Consider the following 24,709-nt stretch of genomic DNA (forward strand, 5'->3'; position numbering starts at 1 on the left):
GATTGCCCACGCTGGTGCTGCTGTGTCTCACAACCGACCTGGAACTGTACATAGAAGCAGTTCGCATCACCAGACGAGTTTATTCCTTTTCGGGCTAGCTTCCGCTGTCAGGATTCATGACTAACTCGATTAGGAATCCTGTAAATGCATTTGTTCTGGTAATCGGGAGTTTCTCTTGATTACTTTCTTGCCATCAGGAATGGCCAGGGTATTCTATTCTTACTGGATACAATTCCAAGTATACAATGTAATACGAATAAGCCAAAGATACTACCAAGCTGGCTGTGTCTCACAGTTCAAGATATATATTGTGTATTCGGTATTGCAGCCACTACAAATACAAAGTGATAGAACATCGAATACACTTACAAGACAGGCTTACCAAATCCTTTTGAGACACTGGGTTGGACTAGGATAGCATAAGAACGCTCTACTCCCTCAAGGAAGCTAATGACTTGAGAATCATCGAGTGAGAATAGCACCCTCGACCTCCTTATAGTGAAATGTTGACCTTCTCTGAGCATCCAAGCTACCGCGCAAATCATGCCATCCGACGTTTTGGCTATGGAGTCGGATGCCCTTGCATTCCTTTTGGTTGAGGACACCCATTGTGTCAGGGACGGCCTAACATGATTTATTTCCTGCAGAAACACGCAATCCTTCACGGACATTCTCATCTGACTCTTTCAGAAAAGACCTTGAACGACAAAAGTATGCAGCGAATATCCATTTAGCTATGCATACAGAAACCTCTCCCCGAGATGATTTTCAGCCTGCACCAACATCCATATATCCCCCGCAATGCAGCAACCAATAACAACACCAAGATCCCTGTCTTGCAGCATCATACTGCAGAATAAAACCTTAAAATATTTGTCCTGAACAGATGATGAATAAAATTAAGCAAGTTTTGCGGATGGCGTACTGTGGCGTGGAACCTTATGGGGAATTATACATACGTCAACATTAGGACATGGGCATTACGGTCTTCACTACCACTATCTTATATCTTATATCCCTCCGACCCAAAAACGTCTTGGAGGAACTCTAGGTATCTCAAACTATTATTTCTGAGGTTACTTGCTGTTTTATCAGGGAAGTCTTATTATACTCAAAGTATATCAACTAAACTACATCGCATCCACAACCTAGGAAATGCAACATGAAACCCGCAAAGCCCTTCTCAGCCACCATGGATGAACAAACCTTCATCCCCCCAACAATGCGAGCCCTCTACTACACTCCCCTCCCCACAACCCCCAACGACCCAACCGCCGTCTCCAGCCAAACTTCCATAACATTCGACACCGATTTCCCCGTCCCTAAGCCCTCCCCAGCACAATATCTAATCAAAGTGCAAACAACAGCCTTCTCACACGATGAAGTGCGTCTAGCCGGGCTGCTAAACCCCACCCAGTCGATGCCGCAGATCCCGCTGCATAACCTCTGCGGGACGGTGATTAGCACGCCGAGCGAGGATCATTGGAATGCGGAGGGGCCGAAGTTTAAGGTCGATGATGTGGTTTTTGGGCTGGTGAGTTATTCGAGGGATGGGGCCGCGGCAGATTATGTGCTTGCGTATGAAGATGAGTTGGCATTTAAGCCGCAGAATATTAGTGCTGCAGAGGCTGCTACAATTCCTCTGCCTTCTCTTACGGCGTGGCAGGCTATTTTCACATATGCTGGGCTGGACGATAATCTAGACCGGAATGCGAGCAACGGAAAGCACAAGCACCTCCGCGTGCTGGTCACAAACGCCTACGACAACGAAGTCGGGATGCAAGCCGTGCAACTCCTCCGATCCAAATCTCTCTTCCCAAACCAGCGCCGTCCCTGGATCTGCGTGACTTGCTCCTCCCCAGAACAAGAGATGGCCCTCCGCGAAAACCATGACGTCGATGAGACCATCGTCGCCCCCCTCCCAATAGACCCCTCCTTCGACCTCGCAACCCCCTTCCGCAGCAATCGCTGGGACCCCGTCGACATCGTCCTCGACTGCGCAGACGGGCTAATGTTCCGCCAAGCACACTCCTCACACGTCGTCAAAGACCACGGCGCCGTCTTGACAGCCGTCGACTCAACACCTGCGCAGACGCAGCAGCATTTGGAAAAGGACGACAATAGTGAACGGGACCTGTTTAGCCGGTTTATCGCGGTCGAACCGGATGGACACGCGCTTGGACGGATTGCGAGATTGGTCGAGGAGGAACAAGCGCCGCGGGGGAGGACGGAGAGTATTGTGGATTTGGTTAACGGGGCGGATCTTTTGGATGCTGGGGCGGCGGGGGCGGCTGGGGCGAGACGGGGGGGAATGTTTGTTATGAAGGTTAATTGAATGCTTTGAGACGAAAAGGTTGCACACGACGTGTTAGACTATTACAGATTGTTGAATGTCAGCATACTACGTACTACCAATTAATTTGAAACACATTTGGATGTCAAGAAATGAATTGAGTTAGTCAAATTAATATCAAGACATAGCTCTGTTTCATGTATGCACTCTATCAAACACACATACATATCCCCTTTCGTCAATGTAGATCTTCTTGGAAACAAAGGGTATGGGGTACTGAGAAAACAGACGGATCGTAAGAAAACAGATTGAAATCAGAAAGGAAGATTTTGTACACCAGATAGAAAGTAATGCATGCTCTGCCCCAGTTCCAACCCGTATGCTGTCGAACTACATCAAGAAAGGGAGCCAAGGATTACCTTGCCGAGTTCGAAGGCATGGTAGATCAAAAAGATTAAAAAGTCGAGAATGAGAAAGATAAACGGGAGTATATTAAAACAGCGGTACTACAACCGCTACAGTAAGGAATCAAGTCTTGTAAACACGCTCAAACATGCAGCAACAATCTAGACCATTGTCAGTATCAAAAACTCATGAATAGTAAGGAAGGTGGACGCACCTCCATCTGAAGCTCTCGATCCGCGCTCTTGTTCACTTCATCATTGATGGCCTGGGCCAAGTTGGCACCAATAGCTTGCGAGCCACCAGCCCTCCGGGCAAATGGCCATTGAGAATATTCTGCCAACAGCTCGTCTACCTGCGCAAAGGCTCTTTCGCGAGCCTCGTGGCTCATCGTGACCAGAGCGTTCTCCAGCACGTTGGCCGCATACGCCGCACATACCATGATAATCGAGCGGAGATAACGGTACTCGGCATCCTCGGGTAACCACGTGTTGGCAGGAAGGATCACTGTGCGGTTGCTGCAGATGGCGCGCACGCGACGGTGGAGGTCATCTTTGGCGCCTCCGTCGGCGACCGGATGCGTGGCCATATCGAAGAGGAGGAAGTTGCGCTTTTCGGTACGGAGGATGCCCTTGTCGACCAGACCCTTTGCGAGCCGCTCGCGCACCTGCTTCAGCTGATAACCAATCTTCATCAAGTTCCATGTTTCACCTGGCTGTCGCGTTAGCGCACGCTTCAATTCCGGTAGCTGCTTGGGTGTCCATACCGCTCATCAGATCGATCCATTCATTGACGCTCATCTTTTCACTTGATTTCATCATCTTCAGGGCCTCGTCCAGCAAGACTTCCCCGGTCAATGTATCATCAACGACCTCGATGACCCGATCGGCGAGTGGGAACCGTCGTCGGGAGGAATCCTTTTGCATGCTTATCCGACCGCGGAGCGCCAGCTCAATGACAATGCATCCTCGCAAGGCGTAGGAGATGTTTTCATTCCAGAACGATAGATACCCCTAAAAAGCAAGAGAATCCCAGGTGTCAGTGACTGTCGCATGCGCATGCTACTCGTTCCCAAACAGGGGCGGTAGATAAGGAGAAAAGAGAAAAGCCCACCTGTTTATCCTTCAATCCTAGTAAGAGTATATCCTCCATCAAAGTCAACTTCGGTTGCTTGCTTCGTTCTTCGGTCTCACTGAGATCTCTGGGGTCGAACACGATCTTATGGCCATTTTCCCCGCTCGTGAACGACGTCTCCGGTCCTCGATGATCCAATGCAGAGCCATTCCGGGATATGGGCGAAGAAACCCTGCTGTCATCGTTGTCGTCTGCGCCACCGGCCCGACCACCGCCTCTCCGGCGAGTCAAGCCCCCGGCTGAGGACATGGGGGATAGATAACAAGTGTGTTGTTGTGCGGGCGAAAGATCGGAGGATATGTGAGTAGGGAGGGCGCGCGCGATAGAACGAAGGAGGGTTGTATAACCAGAGTAAATTTTTATTAATCAATCAATCCAGAGTTGCTATTGAGTGCGACACGAATTGTCGCTGGAGGCGGAATTCGAGGGTGAGGTTGAAAGAGAGTTGCGTAGACCGAAAGTCTGGCGTTTTAGGCGGGAAGGAAATTATTATGGTCAGGTCAGGGGGAGCTGAAGAACTTCCAACAGAATTCGAGTCTTCGACGAAAGAGAAAAGAATAGAATAAAGAATAGAATACAAAGAACAACACACAAGAGAACTTCCCCGCAAGAGAAAGGACTGATGAGAAATATCAAAGAAGGAAGAAACAGAGAGGCTGAGTAGAGCCGGAGGAGCGATTAAGAGGCTCTCGTGCCCGAACGGGATCAACGCTGGCTGAGCCGAGCTTCTCGTGAGGGCGGAAAAAAAAAAAAAAAGGTACTGGACACGTGAGGTATACAATTACTAGTAATAGATTGAAAGATTGAATTGTTGATCTGTGTGGGATTGAGTGTGCCTACTGCTCCGAGTAGTTTCTCTGCTGGTGGTGAGGTTCTCCGATGGTGTTCGCATCCGGATATCGCAATGATACCGTCCCCCGCACACAAAATCGAATCATGATATGTAGTGCACGACGCTGATTAGAAACCATGCGGGTTGCTCTACTGCTCTTAAATATATTGATAGATGCAGCTCAGAGAATCGAGTCCAAGAGAAGAGAGGAGATCAGAACGACATTTCAGAGTGATATACACGATATAGTAGGATGAAACAAACAACCGGCTTGTACCAGCATACAGAGACGTCGATTCTTGCCAGGATTCTCGAGAGTATCCTGGATGAGTATCGCGCCAATATTCTTTTTTTGCTTCTCTCTATCCAACCTTTACCCCACCTACACCGGATCCTTCATTAATATAGCATTTAGTGGGCTAGGATGCAGTCAGCAAGCAGTTCATATTTTCCCGGTCAAAGGAAAGGTACTAACCGTCAGGCTGAGCAAGGATGTACTCGACCGCCTTGTCGACTGTCCGGGGAATTAGTATACACTCGACTTCGAACAATACAATTCTGGTACTTACTGCTGTGGATAGCATCGGCCTCCTTGTCGGGGATCTCAATGCTGAACTCCTGTTGGCACCATGTCAGTATCAAAATCACTTTCTCGCTAATCCGATGATATTAGTGTCATACCTCTTCAATAGCCATCACAACCTCAACAGTGTCCAAGCTGTCCAATCCGAGGTCATTCGAGAAGTGGGAGGTGCCGTTGATCTGTAGGATGCAGAAGTCTTTAGAATGATGTCTCTTCTTTTTATGAATCCCTTATATAGCTCCAAATTCCCCTCCTTGAATCATGACGGCACCACCTGGCACCAGAACTTAGGACTGACCTTGCTAGCGTCGTTAACCTGCCATACCAAGATTCTGTTAGCTGAATTGTACCTCTACCCATATATCCCCTCCTAGATTTGCCGAAACGAACCTTGTCAAAGTTCTTCAAGAGGTTGACTATCCGGCCCTCAGCCTCCTCCTTGTTCAGGCCAGCGGGGGCAGAGTAGAGACGGACACCCTGGTAGGCGAAGCGAGGGGTGAATTGAGCCGGGCGAGCAATGGGGGAGCTACGGATCTGGAAAGATGCCGGGGTTCTGACAGCACGAGGCACGGAAGCTCTCAGCGAGCGGACGATGGCGGAACGGAGCATGGTGCTGAGTTAGAAGGGAAGAAGGTATGCGGAAGAGGAGAATAAGATGTCGACTTCCGATATAGAGGAAGGAGTCAAGTAACAAGAACGCAGACAGGTGAAGCGCAAGAGAGAGTCGAGGCGTGGAGGAAGTTCCGGTTGTGACTTGCGTTTTTGCCGTTTTTGCGGCTCGGGGGAGGCCGCCGCACCAGCCAATCAGCGCCGCTCGGAAAGAAATGACCTAAGCCGCTCATGGCGAACCTCCATTATTGCATCCCTTCAACTCTCGATAACCTCCGGCCCTCCTACCACCCTCCTTATCTCCAATCCTCGGATTCATTTCTGATCAATCCGCAATGGCATCCACTAAGCCTATTGCAAGGCTGGTCGCATACCGCCGGCCATCGCCTTACCTTTTGACTTCTTCCCTCCGGCCCGTGGGTTCGACCGCAAACTTCTCGTCCTCGGTGTCCCGGGCAGCTACGCCTTACGGCCCCCCTCAACCTGGCTTCCGATTGCCCGCTCCCCAGCGATGGGATCAGGGCGCTGAAACCTCGGTGGATAAGGCCAGTAAGTACTTTTTGCTGGCAGAGATGTTCCGGGGTATGTACGTGGTGTTGGAACAGTTCTTCAGACCACCGTAAGTGTCCCTCATACCCAGTGGCAATACAATAGAGAAAAGAATGTCGAACTGACATGGTTTCTTGTAGATACACCATTTACTACCCCTTCGAAAAGGGTCCCATCTCGCCTCGTTTCCGTGGTGAGCATGCCCTTCGTCGTTACCCCACCGGTGAAGAGCGTTGCATCGCCTGCAAGCTTTGCGAAGCTATTTGCCCGGCCCAGGCCATTACCATTGAAGCCGAGGAACGTGAGGACGGAAGTCGCCGGACGACAAGATATGATATCGACATGACCAAGTGTATCTACTGTGGCTTCTGCCAGGAGAGTTGCCCAGTTGACGCGATTGTCGAGAGTAAGTGACATACACGCCAATTGAGGATGATGGCATGGCTGACAAATTTACTTCCTAGCCTCCAACGCTGAATATGCCACCGAGACTCGTGAAGAACTGCTGTACAACAAGGAGAAGCTGCTGGCTAACGGTGACAAGTGGGAGCCCGAAATTGCCGCTGCCGCCAGAGCTGATGCTCCCTACCGGTAAAACCAGACCGATACCATAATACAATTCAATTCGAATACCCAGTTCCTGGTTCTCCTTGCGAAAAGCAACCACCAAAAGAAGGAAAAGGATCTAGAAAATCTTTTCTGTTTTCATCTTGTACATACATATCACTTCAGTCTGTCGTATTAGCAAACTGTACTAGTCGCGCCAGGGAGGATCTCGGTTCAAATCTTTCTGTACTCTGTTACGAAGTCCAATTCAATCTCGTTTGAATCAACTGCAGGTATTCAGTCAGATGTGCTAGTATTGAATTCACTCATCTTCAAACGGCCGTTGACCCTTGGATGTAAATGGCCATGAACCTATCAGTGAATCGAACAAATTCATATTGACTAACTCTCTTTCATCTTCGTTAATGTCATCTAATAGGTACCTAGGAAACCGACATAGTCTCAGCGTTGCCTTCCCAATCCTAAATTCTTGAACGTGTTACTGACTATTATTCTAGATGAGCCAGCTTATACCTCCAGAACATCTAGGTTGAATACAAAGGCCTGTGATCACTCCCGTTCCTAATCTCTTGCCATTCTTTTCCTCCCATCTATTTCAAATACTATATTACCCAGTTCCCTGTTCTTTTCAGTGCCACGGAGCTAGACTCCTACGTCGTTCCGCCTGAAAGTCCTGAACAATGGCCGCCTATCCCAATTCTCTTCCCACTAATTTGTACCAGGGCGTTGTCAAAGGCATCACCCTGGAGTGGGCTGATGATATAAGAGGCAGGCTGACAATTATGCCACAGTGGGGAGGGTCAAATCACTTTAAAGCTGCCACCGAACACCTGGGCTATAACCGTGTGACAGGATCCGGTAAAGACAGGGTAGGATAATGTACGATACCATACCATCTATGATTGGCTCCAATATGCTAAATTTCTTTCAGGGGTTTCTTCCATGACACGACCACGGACATGGCAACTGACCAGACACAAGAGGATGACTTCCATGTCATAATCAAGGCGCATCCAGGAGACTTGAGGATTCATATCTATGTTCAGGTTATGCGTGACGAACCGATGACATTGGACGATATCAAAATGAAAGGAGAGTGTGGTAGAAATGCAACTCCGTCCACAGACACACTCCATCCATTCTAACCATCGCAAAATGGACCTCGTGATGCCTAAACTTGAAGACGAGCTACTTGAGGTCGAAGACTGCTATAACCAATATTATTCCACAGAGTATATCAGGAATGCAGATCTGGATGAAGTGGTTTACTGTGCCAAGAGAAAAAAGTCATTGTTGATTCTGACCACAAAGGTGAACAATAAATAAAGGAAAATGACGATCAGAGTTTCCAATTTACAGATAAATTAGTCTCCTGGGAGAGCGCATTGCCATTTTAGAGCACTGCGGTATAGTGAAGACTCCAACTTGCGGTTGATTGGTGTGGGTAGGGTGGTGTTTTATTATCTGGTCTATTCATACATTATGCAGCGGTGATATGGAATATTATGCTTTATGGCCATCTGCCTTGGATTTCTGGTTTGCGCCTCGACAAAGATTAAGAACATATATAATGTCCGACTTAACCCTAGGCCGTAGTATTCAACACAATCTATGGTAAACAAAAAGCAGCCAGGGCTGAACAACGCTATACTCGGCCTCTCTAAGATCCATTGCAGTCTTTGTTTAGTTGGTCATAGATTCTTAGCACCTACCTAACAGGCAACAATCGATCAGACTATGGCCAGGCATAGAGGAAGTATCCTTGTCATCTCAACTGCTGCCTACTAGGACTCTAGTAATATGGAATATCAAGAACGAACATCCTCAACTCTACATTAATATTACAACCAGCAATATACTCACCCCCTCACAGCCATACATAACCAAATATACCTAAGCCGAATGTTTCTCCAAATCTTCTCCAACCACTACGGCCTTACCAACACTCCAAACGAAATAATAACAAACATTCTAGCTACAGTCAGCCGAATCCAAACCGACATCCCGATAATTGAATCTGAGGCCCAACAAAACCCCTCAAAAGCGCAAGACCTGCCAGACGGGCTCTATGACTTCTACGGTATTGAATTTGGATCTGCAAACGATGTACGGTTGATACTGAGGTTGGGGGAGATGGAGAATGGGTATAAGGGGATGAATGAGGTGATTATGGATGGGTGGATGAGGTATTGGGATAAGCAGTCTGCTGAATTGGGGGTGTGGTGTTTGAGGGTTACCATTATTAGATTGCTCTGCGGTGCTCGGTTGCTCCGGTCGATCTCTTTTCGAAACAGGGAAAAGCCACAAATAGACTAGCAATGGCAAGGTTTGAACTATACGCCATCTGTAACTGTTGAAGTATTATTTAGATTAGTATGTTTAGTTACGATAACAGGCATCAACCTCTTCAAAAATCTGTCATTGTCTCACCTTCAACATCCATAAACCTCCAACAAACCACCACCATGCCCTTTCCCATCAACCCCATCTCCCCAGCACCACAGAAGCCATGCCAACACCCTCTGAAATAAAACAACTCAAGTCCCAGTACGACTACCTATCCTCCCGCTTTGACTATTTCGTCTGCATGCTCGCCCCATGCACAGACGAAAGTCTACGAATCCCCCACCTCAATCTTCCTCGACTTCGCATATCCAGCCCTAAATCCTGACCCCCCAACACCGCGACCCCTTCGCTAATGGCTGCTAACTAGTAATAGACATGGCCATCATCAAATACGAGTTTGTGAATCTGTATAGGATTAAGTATCAGGAAGGGACACGGGGGTTTCCGAGGTTCGTGAGGATTGCGAATGTACATGCTGATTTTTTGACAATGGGCGATTTGGGGTTAGGGCAGATAGATCGGGATCAGTATGTGAGGTTGGTGAGGATGGTGCTTGGGTGTTGGGAAGGGTGGTTGAGGAAAGGGATGGGGATGGAAGTGTTTGGGGAGGGGCTGCCATTGGATTTAGAGGATATGTATTGGGATTTTGTATGTAGTGTTCGGGGGTTGAGAGAGTGATGTTGTTGTTCTGGGATGGTAATTTCTGTTACTGTTGCAGTACTGGCTCTCTTTGTTAGGTTTGTTCTGGGTAGGTTTGGTAGCTTAGTCTAGGGTCAACGAAATGAACTTCTATTCATCATGAACTTTGTACCAAGCTGTCTCTTAAGCCGTTCTACTATGACTTCCATATAACATGAAGCTACTAGAGAACCACCAAGAACAATAGATTGATTGATATCAACATATAAATCGCTCCCTATGCATACATGTAACATATCAAAAAGCAGATAACCCCCTGGGCACTCAAAAAAAAAAAAAAAAAAAAGACAGTAAAACAGTACAGAAGTAGAAACACCTCAAACACCTATTATCCAGCTTTTTGTTTTGATCCTCCAAACGCATTCTTTTTGACAAGTGTATATGTACGCACATCAACCTACCCCAGACTTGATTTATTTCTTCTTCCCACCAACCTTGGCCTTGAAGCTACCCTCAAACCCAGGTCTGGCCTTCTTCTTTGATTCCCCGGCGGGCTTCTTCCCCTTATTACCACCTTTTTCGTCACGGCGCTTGCGCAGGTTAGCATCGCGCTTTTGCTGCTTCATATCTTGACTCTTCTTGACAGTGTCAACACGCTCCTTCCACTCCCGCTCAGACTTGCGCTTCGCGGATTCCTTGCGCTTCAGCGCCTTCTTGAGGAGGGAGGTATCGTCGCGCACGCGCTCGCCGTGCGCCCGCTTTTTGGCGTTGAGCCACATGTCCTTCTGCTCGATATCGTCGCGCTTGGTTTCGTCCATCTCGGCGAGGCGGATCTTCTTGGCCTCTGCTGCGCGGAGAGCCGAGGCGGGGTCTTGAGCACCGTGTTTCTTGGGCTTGTCGCGAAGAGTGGACAGAGAGGGGTCGGCATGTTGGCCATCTGCAAAGACGACGCGGCCAAAAGAATAGCTGGCGTTGTCGACTGATTCAGCGGGGGAGCGTGGGGAAGCAAGGAGGGAGCCGGAGCCTCCTGGGGAGAAACGGCGGGCAAGGGCTTCGTCGTTCTTTTGTTCTTCTTCTTCCTTGGCCTTTTGGCGGAGCAGTTTCTTGTGCGCTTTGCGTTGCTCTGCCTTTTGGCGGCGGGCTTCGATAAGTTCTTGACGGTTTCGTGCGGGTCTGCCATTCAGGCCATCTGCGTGGCGTTTTGCGCGGAGCTCATCCAGGCGCTTCTGTAACCGTTGCTTCAACTCCTCTGATGTTGGCTTAGGAGCCTTGGGCTCGGAAGTTTCTTGTTTGGTGGACTCGTTATTTGGGGGAGCGATGGACGATACGGACGAACTGCCAGATTGAGGATTCGAGGCGGAAGAGCCGGATGTCGAGGAAGCGGTCGATGTCTGTTCTGGTTGTTCATTGAAGTCGAGGGAGAGTCCCTCAGTCTCATGTTCTTCGTCATCACTACCATCGTCATCGTCGTTTACCTGTTGCTTAGGCTCCGGCTTTTTCTCTTTCTTAGTGTCATCGGATTTGGCTCCATTCTGTTGCGGGTCCTTGTTCTGCTCTTCCGGTTGCTTGTCCTTCTTAGCAGCATCCTTGGCCTTCTTCTTCTCCTTCTGAGCAACCTTCTTCTGCGCCTTCTTCTCTTCCTTCTGTTTCTTGCGCGCCTCTACCTCCTCCGCCGACTTGCCCTGCTTTCCCGATTCCTCGTCCGATTTCTGTTTCTTAACGCCATCCGCTCGTTTCAAGCCCTCCTTGGGCTTCTCAGCGTTCTCATCGTCAGACGGCGACGATTCCTCATCGTCTCCGGACCCAGACCCGGCCTCTTTTTCGTCGCGCTTACGCTTCCGGGCGCTCTCGTCCATGACGTCCTTGGCCGTTTTGGCAGTGTCGGGATCCAACTTGGCCCGTTTGGCCTCGCGGGCTTCTTCCTTGGTCTGTTTCTTTCGCTTCCATTGGTCCTGTCCGGATTTCAATGATTAACTGGGTTTTTCCAGGGAAGGGAAGGCAAGGCAAGAAGAAAAGCGCTCTAGCGCTAACGCATAGAGATCAGGTAAAAGACGTACACTGCCATCTTCACCGTAATAGTACTTCGCCGGTATTAAAGACAATAGCCCATTAAAGGCCTGCGCATGACTCCGTAACCGATCCTGATATAGCAAAAAAAGGGTTCGTCAACTCCCCGACACCGTAGGCGGGGGTGGAAAGACACCACCTACCTCGATGTCGTCCATTGTGCTCTGCCTTTTCTTGCCAGACTGCGACACAATAGAGCAATCCACCTAGTATTATATATGCGAAGGAGTGTGTGGGTGAGCGGTGTTCCTTAAGGTGGTTGAAGCGCGATAGATCTTTTGGGAAAAATTTGGGTGAAATCTTGGCGTTCACTTTTTCTCCGCTCGGCTGGTTCACCGCCCGCACATTGGTATGTGCTGTTTACTCCATTTCTAGACTTTGGAATACGAATTGCCCTCAATTGGTCTTGCTGGTGGTGGAAATGCACACTACAGAATTACGCTGGACGGCAAGGTAAAGCAAGACTCAGATGTATCATCGCTACCATAAATCGAGACTACCAATATAGCAACCGAATCCACCATGACACTCGTAAATACAAGCCGTACGCCAGCATACCTTTATGCTTGGATCTTCAATGGCGACAAATGGCTCTTCTCATCCAATCCAGGACACTCCTCACTCCAGACCTCCGTGACTTTGTCATATGGATACGGGATCGTCCAAACGAGATCGTATCTATTCCGCAGACATAAGCAAGAGCAATGTGACCGAAGAGAGAGAGAGAGAGAGAGAGAGAGAGAGAGTGTGTGTGTGTATGTGTGTGTGTGTGAACTCACCGATGATAAGGATACTCAGGCGGCTTCTCGACTCCCAGTCTCTCAGCGATATCTGTCATCTTTCCGTGCCGCCACGAAACGAGAATGTCCCCTTCGCCGTCGTACCGTTTGATATGCTTCTCTACACACTTGGCATGGTTGCGTTTGCAGGAAGAATCAATAGGAAGGCCGAGGTCTTTAGCGAGAGGGTGGACGGTATCGAAGGAGCGTCTGTGGTCGCCGTCTGCGAGGACCGTGTTAGACATGCAGGGATAAAAAAGCAAAGAGAGATAGAGACATACTCTTCTTTACACGGGGCGCGAGGATATATCCAATATCAAATGGAGAGTCTTCTCCGAATACCGTGCGCAGACACTCTGCTCGCTTGTAGCCATCCTTGTTCAGCTCGTGGTTGTTTCGGTCTGCGGGTTTCTCGCCGTGTCGGAGGAGGTAGACTGTTGGGCGGTTGCGGGGGTGGTGGTTTGGTATGGCCGAAGAAGAAACGGAGAGGGTGAGAGCCAGAAAAGAGGATAGGGAGAGGACATGAGAGAACAACATGTTGGTGGTGTTACTCCTTTGTAGGTGTAAAGTAGATTAGTTTGACGGTCGTAGAAGTTGTGTAGGTGAAAAGCACTACTCAAGTGGTCGTCTAGTCGTCTTTCATTATGATCTGGCCTGGTGAAGAACTCAAGCCAGCGAAGAGTACTAGTAGATAGAACAGGAGAAGAGGAGAAACAAGTTTACGTTCAGGCGCTATTGAGCTATTCAAGCATCGAATGACCCGCAGCAATCACTCGGTGTGTTCAGGTGATCAGCTTCAATGATGATCTTCAACTGTAATCGGTGAAACGCACAGATAAGAAGTAAGATTCGAATAAGAAAAAAAAAAGTCATTTTGATCCTCGCGTCGGATCTACCGCTGAGGTTAACCATAATCAATTGCATCCTTGTTATGATGTAACTGTCCCTGGCCCCTGTCCTTATCATAATAGCATAATATCCTTATCGCAGACGAACGGCATAAGATCTCCGTTGATCTTAAGCGGAGTATAAACTCAAGCGGAGTATACAGCACGAACAGGAGTTTGTATTGACGACTATCCCTACATATTGTGCATTCATATCTAATGATGAATGCTCAGTCAGCATCGAGCATAAATTCTCGTGAATGGTACTCTGTAATGACCCGAAATATGGCTGCCTGTTGCTTGGCTTCACGGTCGCCGGATATTCGGTTCCTCGCCAAGGATGATTCATTTCTTCAATCTTCGCTGCAGGTATATTTAGCCTTGCAATTCACATATCTCCTCGGGAATACCATGGAATAACTGTGGAATTCTAGAAGATATCCTATATGTCATTCCATCATGATCATCGCCATAGCCCGGCCGAGCCACAGTGGCTGTGTAAAATATCGTATCGGCCATACGGCGCTACACCTCTCTTGCAGTGACAGTGGGCCTAGGCAACGACCCTAGGCACAGAAAGATTCGCGAATACTATTTTGGTCCAATAGAAGCCATTGCCCAGATCTTGGCAATGTATCTGTATTGTAATATGCTCAGCCCTGCGGCACAAGAACCGTTCCCCAGCGGGATGGCCGAACCGCTGAGTAATCGCGTACTCCGACAATGCTATTCTGTATTCCGGTCAGTCACTAGGACTGTATGGAGTAACATTCTGGTATATTTGAACTGTTCTGTAGAAGAGTCATAGTACAATTGACCAGTAGAAAGAATGCAGTGACAGCACATGACGGGGTTGATCATGTAGGCGCGTTGGGCAGTGCAAATGAATAATAATGACAATGTACGAATATCGAGGCGCCCTCGGTGGTGGGGTCTGCTCAGCCCTGTGATTTGACTTCCCCTCCGATCAGGTGGCCACTTGGTCATTATAAAAGGAAGAGATCCTCCCGCTTTCCTTGTTCTCCATTTTCATCCATCTTCATCCTTTACTCTCCATCTCTTCAACCTCTTACTCTCTCTAAACTTTTACTACTCTACCAACATCATGTCTGGCTACGATCCCTACAACCAAGGTCAATACGGCCACGGCGGCCACGGCGGCTACCAGCAGGGCGGCTACGGTGGTCAGGGCTACGGTGGTCAGGGCTACGGCCAGGGTGGCTACCCCCCTCAACAGGGATACGGCCAGCCTCAGGGCCAGGGCTATGGTCACCAGCAGCACGGTCATGAGCATTACGGCCAGCAGCAACACCACCAGCAGGGCTACTACGGCCAGCAACCCTATGACCAGCACCAGTACGGCCAGCAGGGGTAAGTCTCCACCAAAACAACCGTATCCATTCAATCCACAGATGTACTAATGCTGTCTTGATAGATCTCACGAACAAGCTCCCGACGGCGCCCAGGACGGCGAGCGTGGTCTTGCCGGTGCTCTTGCAGGCGGTGCTGCCGGTGGTTTTGCTGGTCACAAGGCCAACCACGGTTTCCTCGGAACAATCGGTGGTGCCATCATGGGTAGTATCGCTGAAGACGCCGTCAAGAAGCACAAGAACAAGGACGAGGGCCATCAACAGCCTCCGGGCTACGGTCCCCCTTCGCAGTACGGTGGTTCCTCGCACGGCGGTTCCCAGGGCGGTTCTGGCATGATGGACCAGCTCGGTGGTTTCTTTAAGAAATAGACGGTCGCAGTTGATTGTTTTGTGATTTGATACACTATTGCATGATTTTTCTTATTATCTCTACATGGTTGCTGGGTTGGGTTTTGTTTCTGCTTTTATCGCTTAAGGTTCCATCATTGTTATTACCATGAGCATGTCATGACTTAGTTAACGATACCGATACGAATTTCGTTCTGTCGCGGTCTACTCAATGTCTACTCTATAAGTCTAAGAATAATTGCTTTTGTAGACGATCGTATTTTCTGTGTTGTCTCCAGAATGTGGTGTTGACAACCCCGCCGCCGATCTGTCACGGGACTAGAGCAGTTGTATTTCTGCCTCAGGCAATGCCAAGCCCGACATCAAAAGTTCGCGCGGACATTTGATTTCCTCGCTGTGAATCCCCGAGAATCGACAAACAAACCACAGAGTTCGCCATGATTGTCCGGCAGTTATGTGTGCGGCAGAGTGAGTATCAGTTATTCAATTGATATTCCAATGTCACTAACCGCTTTGTGCCCTGCCCCAGGCCGCTTCCTGGCTCTTAACCGACCAGCTCGCATGCTCAGCCGATTCTACTCGACCGAAACCCCCGTCCAGACCGCAGTTGAGACGCCTACCCAAAAGCAACCCGTGCAACCGGAACGACCTGTGGAATTTCAGAGTTTCGAAGAACTGAGGATTTCGGCCCAGGAGACATTCAGGAAGAGACAATTAAGGAGTACGCTGGAGCAGATTCCTTTCCGTCATTCGGAAGAGCAGCCAACTGACCTGGACTAGGACAAAAACGCCGCAGCTTTGGTAGTGTCATTGAAGACGCTTATGACCCCGATGAACTCATCAAAAACCCCCCTGAGCCCAAAGACATCACCCTCGAACTACTTCTTGCCTCTCAGACACATCTCGGCCACTCGACATCGCGCTGGAATCCCCAAAATTCACGGTACATCTTCGGTATCCGAGACGGTATTCACATCATCGCCCTTGATCAGACTGCAGCATACCTACGCCGTGCAGCAAAGGTCGTGGAAGAAGTTGCAGCCCGGGGTGGTTTAATTCTGTTTGCGGGTACCCGGAAGGATCAGAAGAGGACGGTTGTGCGTGCCGCGGAACTGGCCAAAGGCTACCATATCTTTGAGCGCTGGATTCCGGGTGCTCTGACCAATGGACAGCAGATTCTGGGGCAATGTGAGACCAAGGTTGTCAATGCGTTGGACGAGGAGATTACCGAGTTGAAGTCGAATTTGGAGGAGCATGCTGCTCTTAAGCCGGATTTGGTGGTTTGCTTTAACCCTGTTGAGAATGAGGTCCTGCTGCACGAGTGCGGCCTTAACAACGTGCCTACCATTGGTATCATCGATACCGATGCCAACCCTGCCCGTGTTACATACCCTATTCCCGCCAACGATGACAGTTTGCGGTCTGTTGGTGTTATCGCTGGTGTGTTGGGTCGGGCAGGTGAGGCTGGTCAGAAGAGACGGTTGGAATATGCCCACGAGGGCCGATTCACATACGAACCTGTTGACCCGAAGGAGCTTGGTCTGAACAAGAGGGCATCGGAATCCCAGCCTGAGCCTGAGCCTGAGCACCAGCCTCAGCCTCAGCCCGAGAACCAGGAAATTTGGGCAGCGGAAGCTGCCGCCAACCAGTGAGCAGATGTTTTTTTTTTTTTTTTTTTTTTAATCTTTTTATCTATTTTTATTACCCCGTTATGAAAGCATTTATGGGACTGTACTGTATAGATTTTGCAAAGGGTTGGTGCTAAAAATGTGTATTATCAATGAATGAATTATGGATTATTCACACTCGCTTGTCTTGTCACTATCACTTCACCATCACTGTCATTGCACCTGTTCTCAACCTCATGCCTTGAGAGTGTACACTATCCGTCCCCTTCTATCCATCCCCTTATACTCAACCACACCCCCAACATCCGAAAAAACCCTCCTCTCATCCCCATGATGCAAAATAATATCCAAATCCTTCCAAACCGGCACAAACTCTCCTTCCTCCCGCTCAAACCCAACAACCACCTTTTCCTCAGTCGAGCTATACTTGACAATGAACCGCGAGATACCCGGCTTCTTCGAGATTCCATCATCCTCGAGCCAGCTGTTTCTAAATACACGCCCGTGCGAGCTTCCCTTCGGCGGGAAAATTTCCACGCCTCGGTAGTCATCGATTTCCTGGACGGCTACTGAAGCCTCAGTGTCATCACCGGGCACGCGGGTCTGGACATCCTTCCCGACGGGGATCGCGCCCCCAATCCGCGCAAGGAGCGGGATACTTGTCTTCCAGTGCGAGGGGATATCAACCCACTGCCCAGCCGCAAGGTAAGTACATGGCTCATTCAAGTTGACATAACCATAATCAAACTCCCCACCCTCTTCTTTCCGCGGGAGATAAACCCTCGCACTATCAACCCCAGCTTCATAAACCCCACCAACAAGAAGACTGTCACCTAACCAGAATTCCTCCTCCCCATCCTTGAGCTTCTTCCCCCAAACCTCCGGATCACTCTCATACCCCCACCCAATCCACCTCTGCGGCGGGGATGCAGTGGTATGACTCTCCAATCCTAGCGAGTATATGTAGGGGAGGATCTCGTAGCGACGCTTTATGGCTGCGCGGATGTGCGGTGTGATTTCGGGGTACATCCATGGTTCGATGACTTCGCCGACTTGGTTGTTTGTGGGGGAAGTTTTGAAACAGTTTATGGCGAAGCGGGGGGAGTGGGTTCCTAGTTGGATCCAGCGGAGGAGGAGCTCGGGGGAGGGTTGGGGGCCTATTGCGTTAGCCGGGTTGCTTTTGTGGATGAGAGGATGGAAGGGTACCTTCGAAGCCACCGATATCATGTCCTTCGCACTGGTTTCGTTAGCACATTGCTTATCCTCTGGAGAGGTAGGGCTACCTGAAGAAGAGAAATCCCTGCATTCAACGACAACGAATTCGCCCCCTTCATCCCCTCCCAACTCGTCACATTATCACCACTCCACGTACTCGCCGCATATCGCATCGTACCAGCCGTGGCACTCCTCGTCAGCACAAACGGCCTATAATTTGGCTCCAGATTCAGCAGCGCATCATGCGAAGCCTTACCCATGAGCTCTGTATGCAGCGCCCGCCCCCAGAGCCCAACAGCATTGGGGTGTTTCTGCGCAGCGTCAAGAACAGCTGGGTGGTCTAGGGCATGTTCCCAGTCATCATTTGGCAACGTATACTCGTTGTTATCGTTCCACATGCCGTCGATTCCCGCACGTTTCAGACTCTGCACACCCCTATACCACCACTTAAACCCAAAATCCGACGTAAAATCAATATGGCACCCATCCCCCCCAGTCGCACCTCCAGCACTCCAAAGACGCATAAACCCAGGCTCCTTCGTTTCCCCATTCCTAAAAAAGGAACCCCCTTCAACAAGCCGCTTAAAATCAGGATGCGACTGTAAAAGAAATGGCTTGATATTCGTAATCAACCGAATCCCATACCCATGATACTTGGCAATCCACTTCTCAGGGTCCGGAAACCGATACCGATTCCACGTAAACACGTTTCGGACCTTTGGCTCCGTTTGAGAAATCGAATACCCTGAGCTCATCTGGTGCGCGGAACACGGGATGTCGTGTTTCTTGAGCTTCTCTGCGAATTCGATGAGGGCTTCATGCGCGGGGGGCTCGTCGAGCATGGTGTATTTGTACCCGCCGGAGATGTACCCGTATGCCCAGCGGGGTACGAGGAGGGGGAATCCTACTAGCTCTGCGTAGGAATGTACGACTTCCTTAAGTGTCTTGCCGACGAGTAGGTACTGCTCTAGACCACCGTAGTCCTGCCGGTAGACTTTGAAGTGGCCCCAGAGACCATCGATCTCAGAGCCTACCGACCACGAACCCCGTCCATGTGTGGTTGAGAAAATCGCAACGCAGCCATTGGGGGTCGCCTTGATGAGCAGCGGGATATGCTTGTACAGCGGATCGCTATTGTACACGTCGTACCCGAAGGAGTCTGTCGCGGAGAGTTGGAAGTTGCGGCCGCTTAGGTCCATTGGAGCTCGTTTCTCACCTAATCCCACGTGAAGCGCGTCACGGTCATGTTCGGTGTAATGCGCAATGCCGGTTCCATCTACCACGTAGGAACGGAGGGGTAGATCCTTGTATAGGGCTTTTTGGCCGGTGCCGGGTTTGATATCGTCCCCGGTCCAGGATAATGTGAGAACAGGGGTGTGGCTCCAGTCGAATGAGGCAGTTACGTCGCCGAATTCAAGGGTTTTGGTGGTTCGTGTGGTGTCCTTCACAGCTAGCTTTAAATTGGCGAGATCGGTTTGGGGTTTGGTCACGCTGGGGAAGGGCGGAGTAGGATGGTCGGGGGAGGTGAAGGTAACCCGGAAGAGATTCTTGCGGATGGGCTCGAAGGTAAAATCATAAGTCTGGTTGTTTTTATCTTTGGATGAGAGGTGGACTTGGGAGTCCTTGGTAGGGACTTGTTTGTAGTCCCGGGGGGAGTACTCTTTCTGAGGCATGTTGATTGTCAATGATATTCCAATAGATTACTGCTTGGGATTTGAGTCTACAGGAGGTAGTTAGACAAATTTATAACTTTATTTGAATTATTTTCTAACCCCTCCCATTTACATTGAGGGGTTGTGTTGCATGGTTGTATATCGGATTTCGGGGCTCATCTCCGATTTCTCCTCTCCATCCCCAGATACCCCAGATTATTGCTAGTCTTTCCACGGTACCACCCACATGTACTCGGTCTATTTGATAAACGCTGGATTGGATTACTCCTACATCATATGCTGCATGATATCGGAGTTGGGCCGTTTCTGGGTTTCCATAGACGGCTACCATGAAGGGTACTCATGAACGAAGTATATTCAAGACTTTTATTGGCTTTTTTACCTCAATTATCACAGATGCATTCAATAGATAGCCGGCGCCTTCTCAGTCATTTCTTCTTGTTCATCAAGGTGTAGCAATTAGGGTCATAAAATTACTAGTTGCCCTGAGCATTCCAATAAATGATTCACATATATTACAAATTCTTGGGCTTTTTGGATGGCTTCAAATAGTTAAACATTGATATCCCACCAAACGACATTTAGGTCTGGGCCTGCTGTAAGTTATTGGGCTTGGCTTATTTGACTACAAAAAAGAAAAAGAAAAGAAAAAAAAAAGAAAAGAAAAGAAAAGAAAAGAAAAGAAAAGAATTGATTTATATGGTCTACAAGTTACAGTGTCGGCACGGATTAAAAAAACGTGTATGGCATTAATGAGTTTTCATAATTCACAATCGTCGGAAATGTCACTCTCGCAGTATTCCAATTGAATATTCCCGAAAGGCAAGAATACCCTACGATTTGGATTAGCTCTTTGATAAGTGTTTCCGGATTTCACGGGCCTCTATCCCGCGGTGCCCCTATCCCGTGGGCCGGTATCAGACCTGGAGAACAACATGACATGGTTGATGATGCTATCTACTTAAACCATTCAAAAAGTTTCCCTCATCCTGTAATCCTCCCCGAGAAACATCTTTCGAAGCGGGCTGGTTCTAACACGAGAGAAGTCTTCATCGACTCAAGAAACGAGTCACATTATTTTTACCATGGCGATGTATGACACTCAGATAGCTTTCTCCTGCCCAAAGGCTCCGCTAATTTGTTCTATTTCAGCACCCCAGAAGAAACTTTCACTGAGTTCACTTAACAAGATGGCACTTTAACGGAACCTGACATCAAGGCTGCCTTTGACAAAATACAGCCAGTCAAGCCCGATGCGTTGATCGGAGAATGGAAAGGTGGTGGTCTCGACACTGGCCACCCAGCTTATGCACAATTCAAAGGCATGAATTGGCTAGGAAAGACATTCCATTCTACTAAATCTGTCGACCCTATCGTCATTGACAAAGGTGGCAGAAGAGCCTGCGATGAGGATTGGGGGCATGCACGTGTAAGTATTCTCAGCTGCACCCAATACAAATAATTTACGTTTCAAAATGCCTGACTGATGTTGAGCAGCTTCGTCAGATTGAATTCCGGGGTGTTCAGTCAACCACGATGATCTATGATAATTATCCCATCATTCACCACTTTCGACGAGTCAGTAACGATTTAATTACTGGGGCAATGGATACCAAGAGTTTTGGAAATGTTGGGACTTACTACTTCTACTTGTACAAATAGCATCGTGCAGCGCGACGGTCCAAGGCCATTGCGACTACCAACACTGAGCATTAAGATTGTGCAACAAATACAGCCTACACCTTGATATGTTGTACTTGATTTCTTGATGCGTCCGGTGTAGCTTATATGATTTTTGATGAACATTGAAAGAAGTATGCCGGATGGTATATACGAAAGAGAATCTAATAGAAGGAGAGGATTGAATCAGATAAAGAACTAGAATACAGGAAGGCAATATGCAGATTAAACATATTAATAAATCTTTGAATTGCTAAAATGTATAAATAGGGCTACCTGGGCAGTCTCAAGGAGGAACTCGATGCTTAGTTCAACTACTATTCTTACACGCAGGTGCCGGAGACACTTCCAGCACAATTCCCCAGCATAAAATAATGCACAGTAATGGATATATAAATTTCACTTGAATTAACTACCAAGCAATGAATACGGCAAGCTGCACAGTTTGTGGGTCCTGTGTTCGATCAAGCCATCGGATATTCTGACCGAAAGCCGATAGTCCGGGGTGCATTATTCCCACGCCCCGCCATACTTGCATGACACCGGACTTGGGCCGCTGAAAAGAAATACTGGGATACGAGAACATCAAAGAAAGTCGATTCTGCGAATGGACTGGGGTATGCTGGTATGATAGACGGTATTGGTTCCTGTGGCTTCGCATTAATCTCTTCCCCTCCCCATGGGGTTGAGGATGGCCACGCTATGTCATCAAGTAGTTCTGTATAAATGGGATTAGTCCCCCTATTTTGTTTATACTCTTAATAGCTGAGGGGGCTTATTGTTTCTCATCTACCAGTCTACTTACGGTAAAAGATGTCTCGGGAAGCAGAGATCTCCAAAACTGAAGAACGACATGTCGAATCCATCGAGCCAGAAACCCATCCACAGCACCGATCAACCGATAAACCAAAAGAAAATGATGTTGCCGGCCCCATAAATGACCTAGGATGCTCCCCCATCCTCACAAAGGAGACCAACACCCACGTCCTCCGGATGATCGATCTGCGACTCCTCCCAATTCTTCTAGGCGTCTACTTCCTACAGCAAATTGATAAGACTACTTTATCCTACGCATCTGTGTTCGGGCTAATTGAAGATGCAAACCTCCACGGTCAGCAATACTCCTGGCTCGGCTCGGTTGTCTATCTCTCTCAACTGGTCGTCCAGCCGCTCGTCGCGTATATTCTGGTCAAGGTGCCGCTGGGGAAATTCTTAGCCATTACTATGTTGCTTTGGGGAATTGCGTTAACATGCATGACACCATCGGACACATTTGCGAAGCTGTTGGTTTGTCGGTTGTTCTTGGGTGCTTTTGAGGCGGGAATTCGTGGGTTGCCCATACGTTCGTGGCTTGGGTTGAGACTGACCCTTGATAGCACCGGCTTTTATTGCGGTTACGCAGATGTGGTATCGACGTCTTGAACAACCTGTTAGACTGGGCTCTTGGTACGCGATGAACGGTGTTGTCAATATGGTAAGCTGGACCCCTAGAGACTTGCTGGATCAAATACTGAAAAAGATATGGATAGTTTGGGAGTTTGATAACATATGGCCTTGGTCATATTCAGTCTCACATTTTTGAGTCCTACCAGGTGGGTCCTGGTCATTGCCCTTGATAGTGTAAAAACTGACGTGAAAAGATAATCTTCTTGTTCTTCGGTCTCATTACGGTCACATTTTCTGCAGTTGTACTGTGAGATTGGCCCAGTCAAACGGACACTATTGCCAAAGCTGACGTTTTCAGGTGCTTTATGCCGGACTCTCCGGTGCGAGCCAAGTTTCTCAAGGAAGAGGATAAGCTTGTTGCAATTGAGAGGTGCGTCCTCCGGGGTTATCTCACATATCCAAGGGTATATACTAACATGATGCAGGCTCCGAATGAATCAACAGGGTGTCGAAAACAATCAATGGAAATGGGACCACGTTAAGGAAGCCTGTCTAGACCTAAAAACATGGTTTTGGTTCGTGCTGATGTTTGCTATATCGTACGTTTCTCCAATCACTCGGATATAGGTGGTGGTGTCATGCTCACAAGCTAGACTCCCAAGCGGTGGCATATCCACCTTCGGTCCCCTAATTATCGAGTCCTTCGGTTTTGACCAATTCAAGACGATCCTCTTCAATATCCCCTTTGGCGCAGTTCAGCTCATCGCGACCATGGGGGGAGCATGGCTAGCCACTGTACTGAAAATGAAGGGACCTGTTATTGCCTTACTATGTCTGTTCTCGATTGCTGGTTGTGTGATGTTGTTGCGCATCGCACATGATGCTGCTCATAAGGGACCTTTATTGGCAGGGTATTATATTGTAAGAGACCAGACGTAGCTTGCGAAGGGATCATTTGCTAACGGTGATATAGATATCTGTCTATCCAGGCATAAGTAAGTCAAAACATGTACTCTTATAACGCTTAGGGCTAAGCAATCTTGTTCCCGTTCAGCACCACTGATATATTCATGGTCCGCCGGTAACACAGCAGGCGAAACAAAGAAGAAGGTCACGACCAGTCTTCTGTTAATCGGTCAATGCACTGGTAATGTAAGTAGAAATCGACCATTTGCGACGACTCGAGTTATTAAGCGCAGATAATGTAGGTCGTTGGTCCTAATCTATACACGACCGCCGATGCACCACTCTATAGACGAGGCTTAATCTCGAGCCTTGCGATGTTCTGCGTTCTAATCTTGCTCAGTTTGTAAGTTTCGGCCGTCGTTTATTCTATACCATTTATCGCGTTCTCGACTGACAGAAAATGCTCCACCGGTATAGATTGAATACGGCATACCTCTTCCTCCTAAACAAGAAACACAAGAATAAGCGAGTCTCCGTGGGCAAAAGCGCCAGAATCGTCGATAAATCCATGGCTGCCATCGGAACAGTGTTTAAAGAAGAGGAGGGCAAAGTCCAGCAGGAGGGTGTTGATGATAATGCACTCAGAGATCTGACAGATTTGGTTAATGAGGATTTTGTCTATGTATACTGATTTTTGTCCTGTGTCTTTGTTTAGGCTTGGATAGGTTTGTACGTAGTAGGAATATTATGGACTAAGCGGGTGAACTCCGGCTTCCCCGCATTATCCCCATTGTCTGGGATATGACACTGATATCG

General features: G+C 48.5%; 13 protein-coding genes across 13 annotated transcripts; 7 read left to right on the top strand and 6 right to left on the bottom strand.

Moving 5' to 3' along the window:
- Positions 1–994: 994 nt before the first annotated feature.
- EURHEDRAFT_519540 (NADP-dependent oxidoreductase) lies at positions 995–2,335 on the top strand (the record flags this gene model as incomplete). The annotated part of the gene is made up of 1 exon (XM_040786794.1): positions 995–2,335. Exon 1 carries the CDS (start codon positions 1,163–1,165, stop codon positions 2,333–2,335), a length of 1,173 nt encoding a protein of 390 aa, XP_040643087.1. The 5' UTR covers positions 995–1,162.
- A 473-nt stretch (positions 2,336–2,808) lies between these two features.
- EURHEDRAFT_445113 (GOLPH3/VPS74 family protein) lies at positions 2,809–4,078 on the bottom strand (the record flags this gene model as incomplete). Its single annotated transcript, XM_040783513.1, has 4 exons — positions 2,809–2,859; positions 2,913–3,406; positions 3,462–3,708; positions 3,809–4,078. The coding sequence occupies 4 exons, from the start codon at positions 4,076–4,078 to the stop codon at positions 2,809–2,811; spliced, it is 1,062 nt and encodes a 353-aa protein (XP_040643088.1).
- A 994-nt stretch (positions 4,079–5,072) lies between these two features.
- acpA (acyl carrier protein) lies at positions 5,073–5,853 on the bottom strand (the record flags this gene model as incomplete). Its single annotated transcript, XM_040779856.1, has 6 exons — positions 5,073–5,080; positions 5,137–5,175; positions 5,231–5,279; positions 5,343–5,423; positions 5,543–5,560; positions 5,635–5,853. 6 exons carry the CDS (start codon positions 5,851–5,853, stop codon positions 5,073–5,075), a joined length of 414 nt encoding a protein of 137 aa, XP_040643089.1.
- A 233-nt stretch (positions 5,854–6,086) lies between these two features.
- Positions 6,087–7,315, top strand: EURHEDRAFT_407362 (NuoI/complex I 23 kDa subunit family protein). Its single transcript, XM_040780529.1, has 3 exons — positions 6,087–6,472; positions 6,543–6,808; positions 6,867–7,315. The coding sequence occupies exons 1-3, from the start codon at positions 6,189–6,191 to the stop codon at positions 6,995–6,997; spliced, it is 681 nt and encodes a 226-aa protein (XP_040643090.1). The 5' UTR covers positions 6,087–6,188; the 3' UTR covers positions 6,998–7,315.
- Positions 7,316–7,649: 334 nt separating this feature from the next.
- On the top strand, positions 7,650–8,114 carry EURHEDRAFT_398601 (uncharacterized protein; the record flags this gene model as incomplete). Its single annotated transcript, XM_040779857.1, has 2 exons — positions 7,650–7,838; positions 7,944–8,114. The coding sequence occupies 2 exons, from the start codon at positions 7,650–7,652 to the stop codon at positions 8,112–8,114; spliced, it is 360 nt and encodes a 119-aa protein (XP_040643091.1).
- A 1,926-nt stretch (positions 8,115–10,040) lies between these two features.
- On the bottom strand, positions 10,041–10,338 carry EURHEDRAFT_13459 (uncharacterized protein). The gene has a single exon (XM_040777749.1). The coding sequence runs from the start codon at positions 10,248–10,250 to the stop codon at positions 10,089–10,091; it is 162 nt and encodes a 53-aa protein (XP_040643092.1). The 5' UTR covers positions 10,251–10,338; the 3' UTR covers positions 10,041–10,088.
- Positions 10,281–12,290, bottom strand: EURHEDRAFT_407365 (putative 60S ribosome biogenesis protein Rrp14). The gene is made up of 3 exons (XM_040780530.1): positions 12,165–12,290; positions 12,012–12,095; positions 10,281–11,906 (listed from the first exon to the last, which is right to left on the bottom strand). The coding sequence occupies exons 1-3, from the start codon at positions 12,177–12,179 to the stop codon at positions 10,428–10,430; spliced, it is 1,578 nt and encodes a 525-aa protein (XP_040643093.1). The 5' UTR covers positions 12,180–12,290; the 3' UTR covers positions 10,281–10,427.
- Positions 12,291–12,468: 178 nt separating this feature from the next.
- Positions 12,469–13,493, bottom strand: EURHEDRAFT_407367 (putative phosphoglycerate mutase family protein). Its single transcript, XM_040780531.1, has 3 exons — positions 13,082–13,493; positions 12,801–13,023; positions 12,469–12,699 (listed from the first exon to the last, which is right to left on the bottom strand). The coding sequence occupies exons 1-3, from the start codon at positions 13,335–13,337 to the stop codon at positions 12,582–12,584; spliced, it is 597 nt and encodes a 198-aa protein (XP_040643094.1). The 5' UTR covers positions 13,338–13,493; the 3' UTR covers positions 12,469–12,581.
- Positions 13,494–14,792: 1,299 nt separating this feature from the next.
- Positions 14,793–15,426, top strand: hel10 (putative high expression lethality protein Hel10; the record flags this gene model as incomplete). Its single annotated transcript, XM_040785983.1, has 2 exons — positions 14,793–15,058; positions 15,123–15,426. The coding sequence occupies 2 exons, from the start codon at positions 14,793–14,795 to the stop codon at positions 15,424–15,426; spliced, it is 570 nt and encodes a 189-aa protein (XP_040643095.1).
- Positions 15,427–15,766: 340 nt separating this feature from the next.
- EURHEDRAFT_407368 (mitochondrial 37S ribosomal protein uS2m) lies at positions 15,767–17,413 on the top strand. The gene is made up of 3 exons (XM_040780532.1): positions 15,767–15,873; positions 15,935–16,126; positions 16,186–17,413. The coding sequence occupies exons 1-3, from the start codon at positions 15,843–15,845 to the stop codon at positions 17,055–17,057; spliced, it is 1,095 nt and encodes a 364-aa protein (XP_040643096.1). The 5' UTR covers positions 15,767–15,842; the 3' UTR covers positions 17,058–17,413.
- On the bottom strand, positions 17,268–19,921 carry EURHEDRAFT_373351 (putative alpha-glucosidase; the record flags this gene model as incomplete). The annotated part of the gene is made up of 3 exons (XM_040778525.1): positions 17,268–18,190; positions 18,240–18,270; positions 18,317–19,921. 3 exons carry the CDS (start codon positions 19,919–19,921, stop codon positions 17,268–17,270), a joined length of 2,559 nt encoding a protein of 852 aa, XP_040643097.1.
- Positions 19,922–21,131: 1,210 nt separating this feature from the next.
- EURHEDRAFT_446187 (DUF4334 domain-containing protein) lies at positions 21,132–21,583 on the top strand (the record flags this gene model as incomplete). The annotated part of the gene is made up of 2 exons (XM_040783579.1): positions 21,132–21,350; positions 21,419–21,583. Coding segments are annotated over 2 exons (384 nt in total), but the record flags the coding sequence as incomplete, so codon positions are not given.
- Positions 21,584–22,143: 560 nt separating this feature from the next.
- On the top strand, positions 22,144–24,656 carry EURHEDRAFT_468614 (putative MFS transporter). The gene is made up of 11 exons (XM_040785266.1): positions 22,144–22,928; positions 22,978–23,075; positions 23,131–23,193; positions 23,242–23,294; positions 23,346–23,417; positions 23,473–23,586; positions 23,641–23,908; positions 23,961–23,982; positions 24,042–24,139; positions 24,196–24,296; positions 24,371–24,656. Exons 1-11 carry the CDS (start codon positions 22,415–22,417, stop codon positions 24,582–24,584), a joined length of 1,617 nt encoding a protein of 538 aa, XP_040643099.1. The 5' UTR covers positions 22,144–22,414; the 3' UTR covers positions 24,585–24,656.
- Positions 24,657–24,709: the final 53 nt, after the last annotated feature.

This window comes from Aspergillus ruber (genome assembly GCF_000600275.1).
Source record: "Aspergillus ruber CBS 135680 unplaced genomic scaffold scaffold00001, whole genome shotgun sequence".
Taxonomy (NCBI): Eukaryota; Fungi; Ascomycota; class Eurotiomycetes; order Eurotiales; family Aspergillaceae; genus Aspergillus; species Aspergillus ruber.

Excerpts from the sequence above, each read along its gene's own strand:
- EURHEDRAFT_407362 (XM_040780529.1), top strand. The coding sequence starts at position 6,189 with ATGGCATCCACTAAGCCTATTGCAAGGCTGGTCGCATACCGCCGGCCA. Across the intron at positions 6,473-6,542 it reads GAACAGTTCTTCAGACCACC|ATACACCATTTACTACCCCT; the intron begins GTAAGTGTCCCT and ends GGTTTCTTGTAG. Across the intron at positions 6,809-6,866 it reads AGTTGACGCGATTGTCGAGA|CCTCCAACGCTGAATATGCC; the intron begins GTAAGTGACATA and ends TTTACTTCCTAG.
- EURHEDRAFT_13459 (XM_040777749.1), bottom strand. The coding sequence starts at position 10,250 with ATGTTACATGTATGCATAGGGAGCGATTTATATGTTGATATCAATCAA.
- EURHEDRAFT_407365 (XM_040780530.1), bottom strand. Across the intron at positions 11,907-12,011 it reads ATTACGGTGAAGATGGCAGT|GACCAATGGAAGCGAAAGAA; the intron begins GTACGTCTTTTA and ends AAATCCGGACAG.
- EURHEDRAFT_407367 (XM_040780531.1), bottom strand. The coding sequence starts at position 13,337 with ATGTTGTTCTCTCATGTCCTCTCCCTATCCTCTTTTCTGGCTCTCACC. Across the intron at positions 13,024-13,081 it reads CGCGCCCCGTGTAAAGAAGA|ACGGCGACCACAGACGCTCC; the intron begins GTATGTCTCTAT and ends CGGTCCTCGCAG. Across the intron at positions 12,700-12,800 it reads CCTGAGTATCCTTATCATCG|ATACGATCTCGTTTGGACGA; the intron begins GTGAGTTCACAC and ends TCTGCGGAATAG.
- EURHEDRAFT_407368 (XM_040780532.1), top strand. The coding sequence starts at position 15,843 with ATGATTGTCCGGCAGTTATGTGTGCGGCAGA. Across the intron at positions 15,874-15,934 it reads GCAGTTATGTGTGCGGCAGA|GCCGCTTCCTGGCTCTTAAC; the intron begins GTGAGTATCAGT and ends GCCCTGCCCCAG. Across the intron at positions 16,127-16,185 it reads CAGGAAGAGACAATTAAGGA|GACAAAAACGCCGCAGCTTT; the intron begins GTACGCTGGAGC and ends GACCTGGACTAG.
- EURHEDRAFT_468614 (XM_040785266.1), top strand. The coding sequence starts at position 22,415 with ATGTCTCGGGAAGCAGAGATCTCCAAAACTGAAGAACGACATGTCGAA. Across the intron at positions 23,587-23,640 it reads GTGCTGATGTTTGCTATATC|ACTCCCAAGCGGTGGCATAT; the intron begins GTACGTTTCTCC and ends CTCACAAGCTAG. Across the intron at positions 24,297-24,370 it reads GTTCTAATCTTGCTCAGTTT|ATTGAATACGGCATACCTCT; the intron begins GTAAGTTTCGGC and ends CCACCGGTATAG.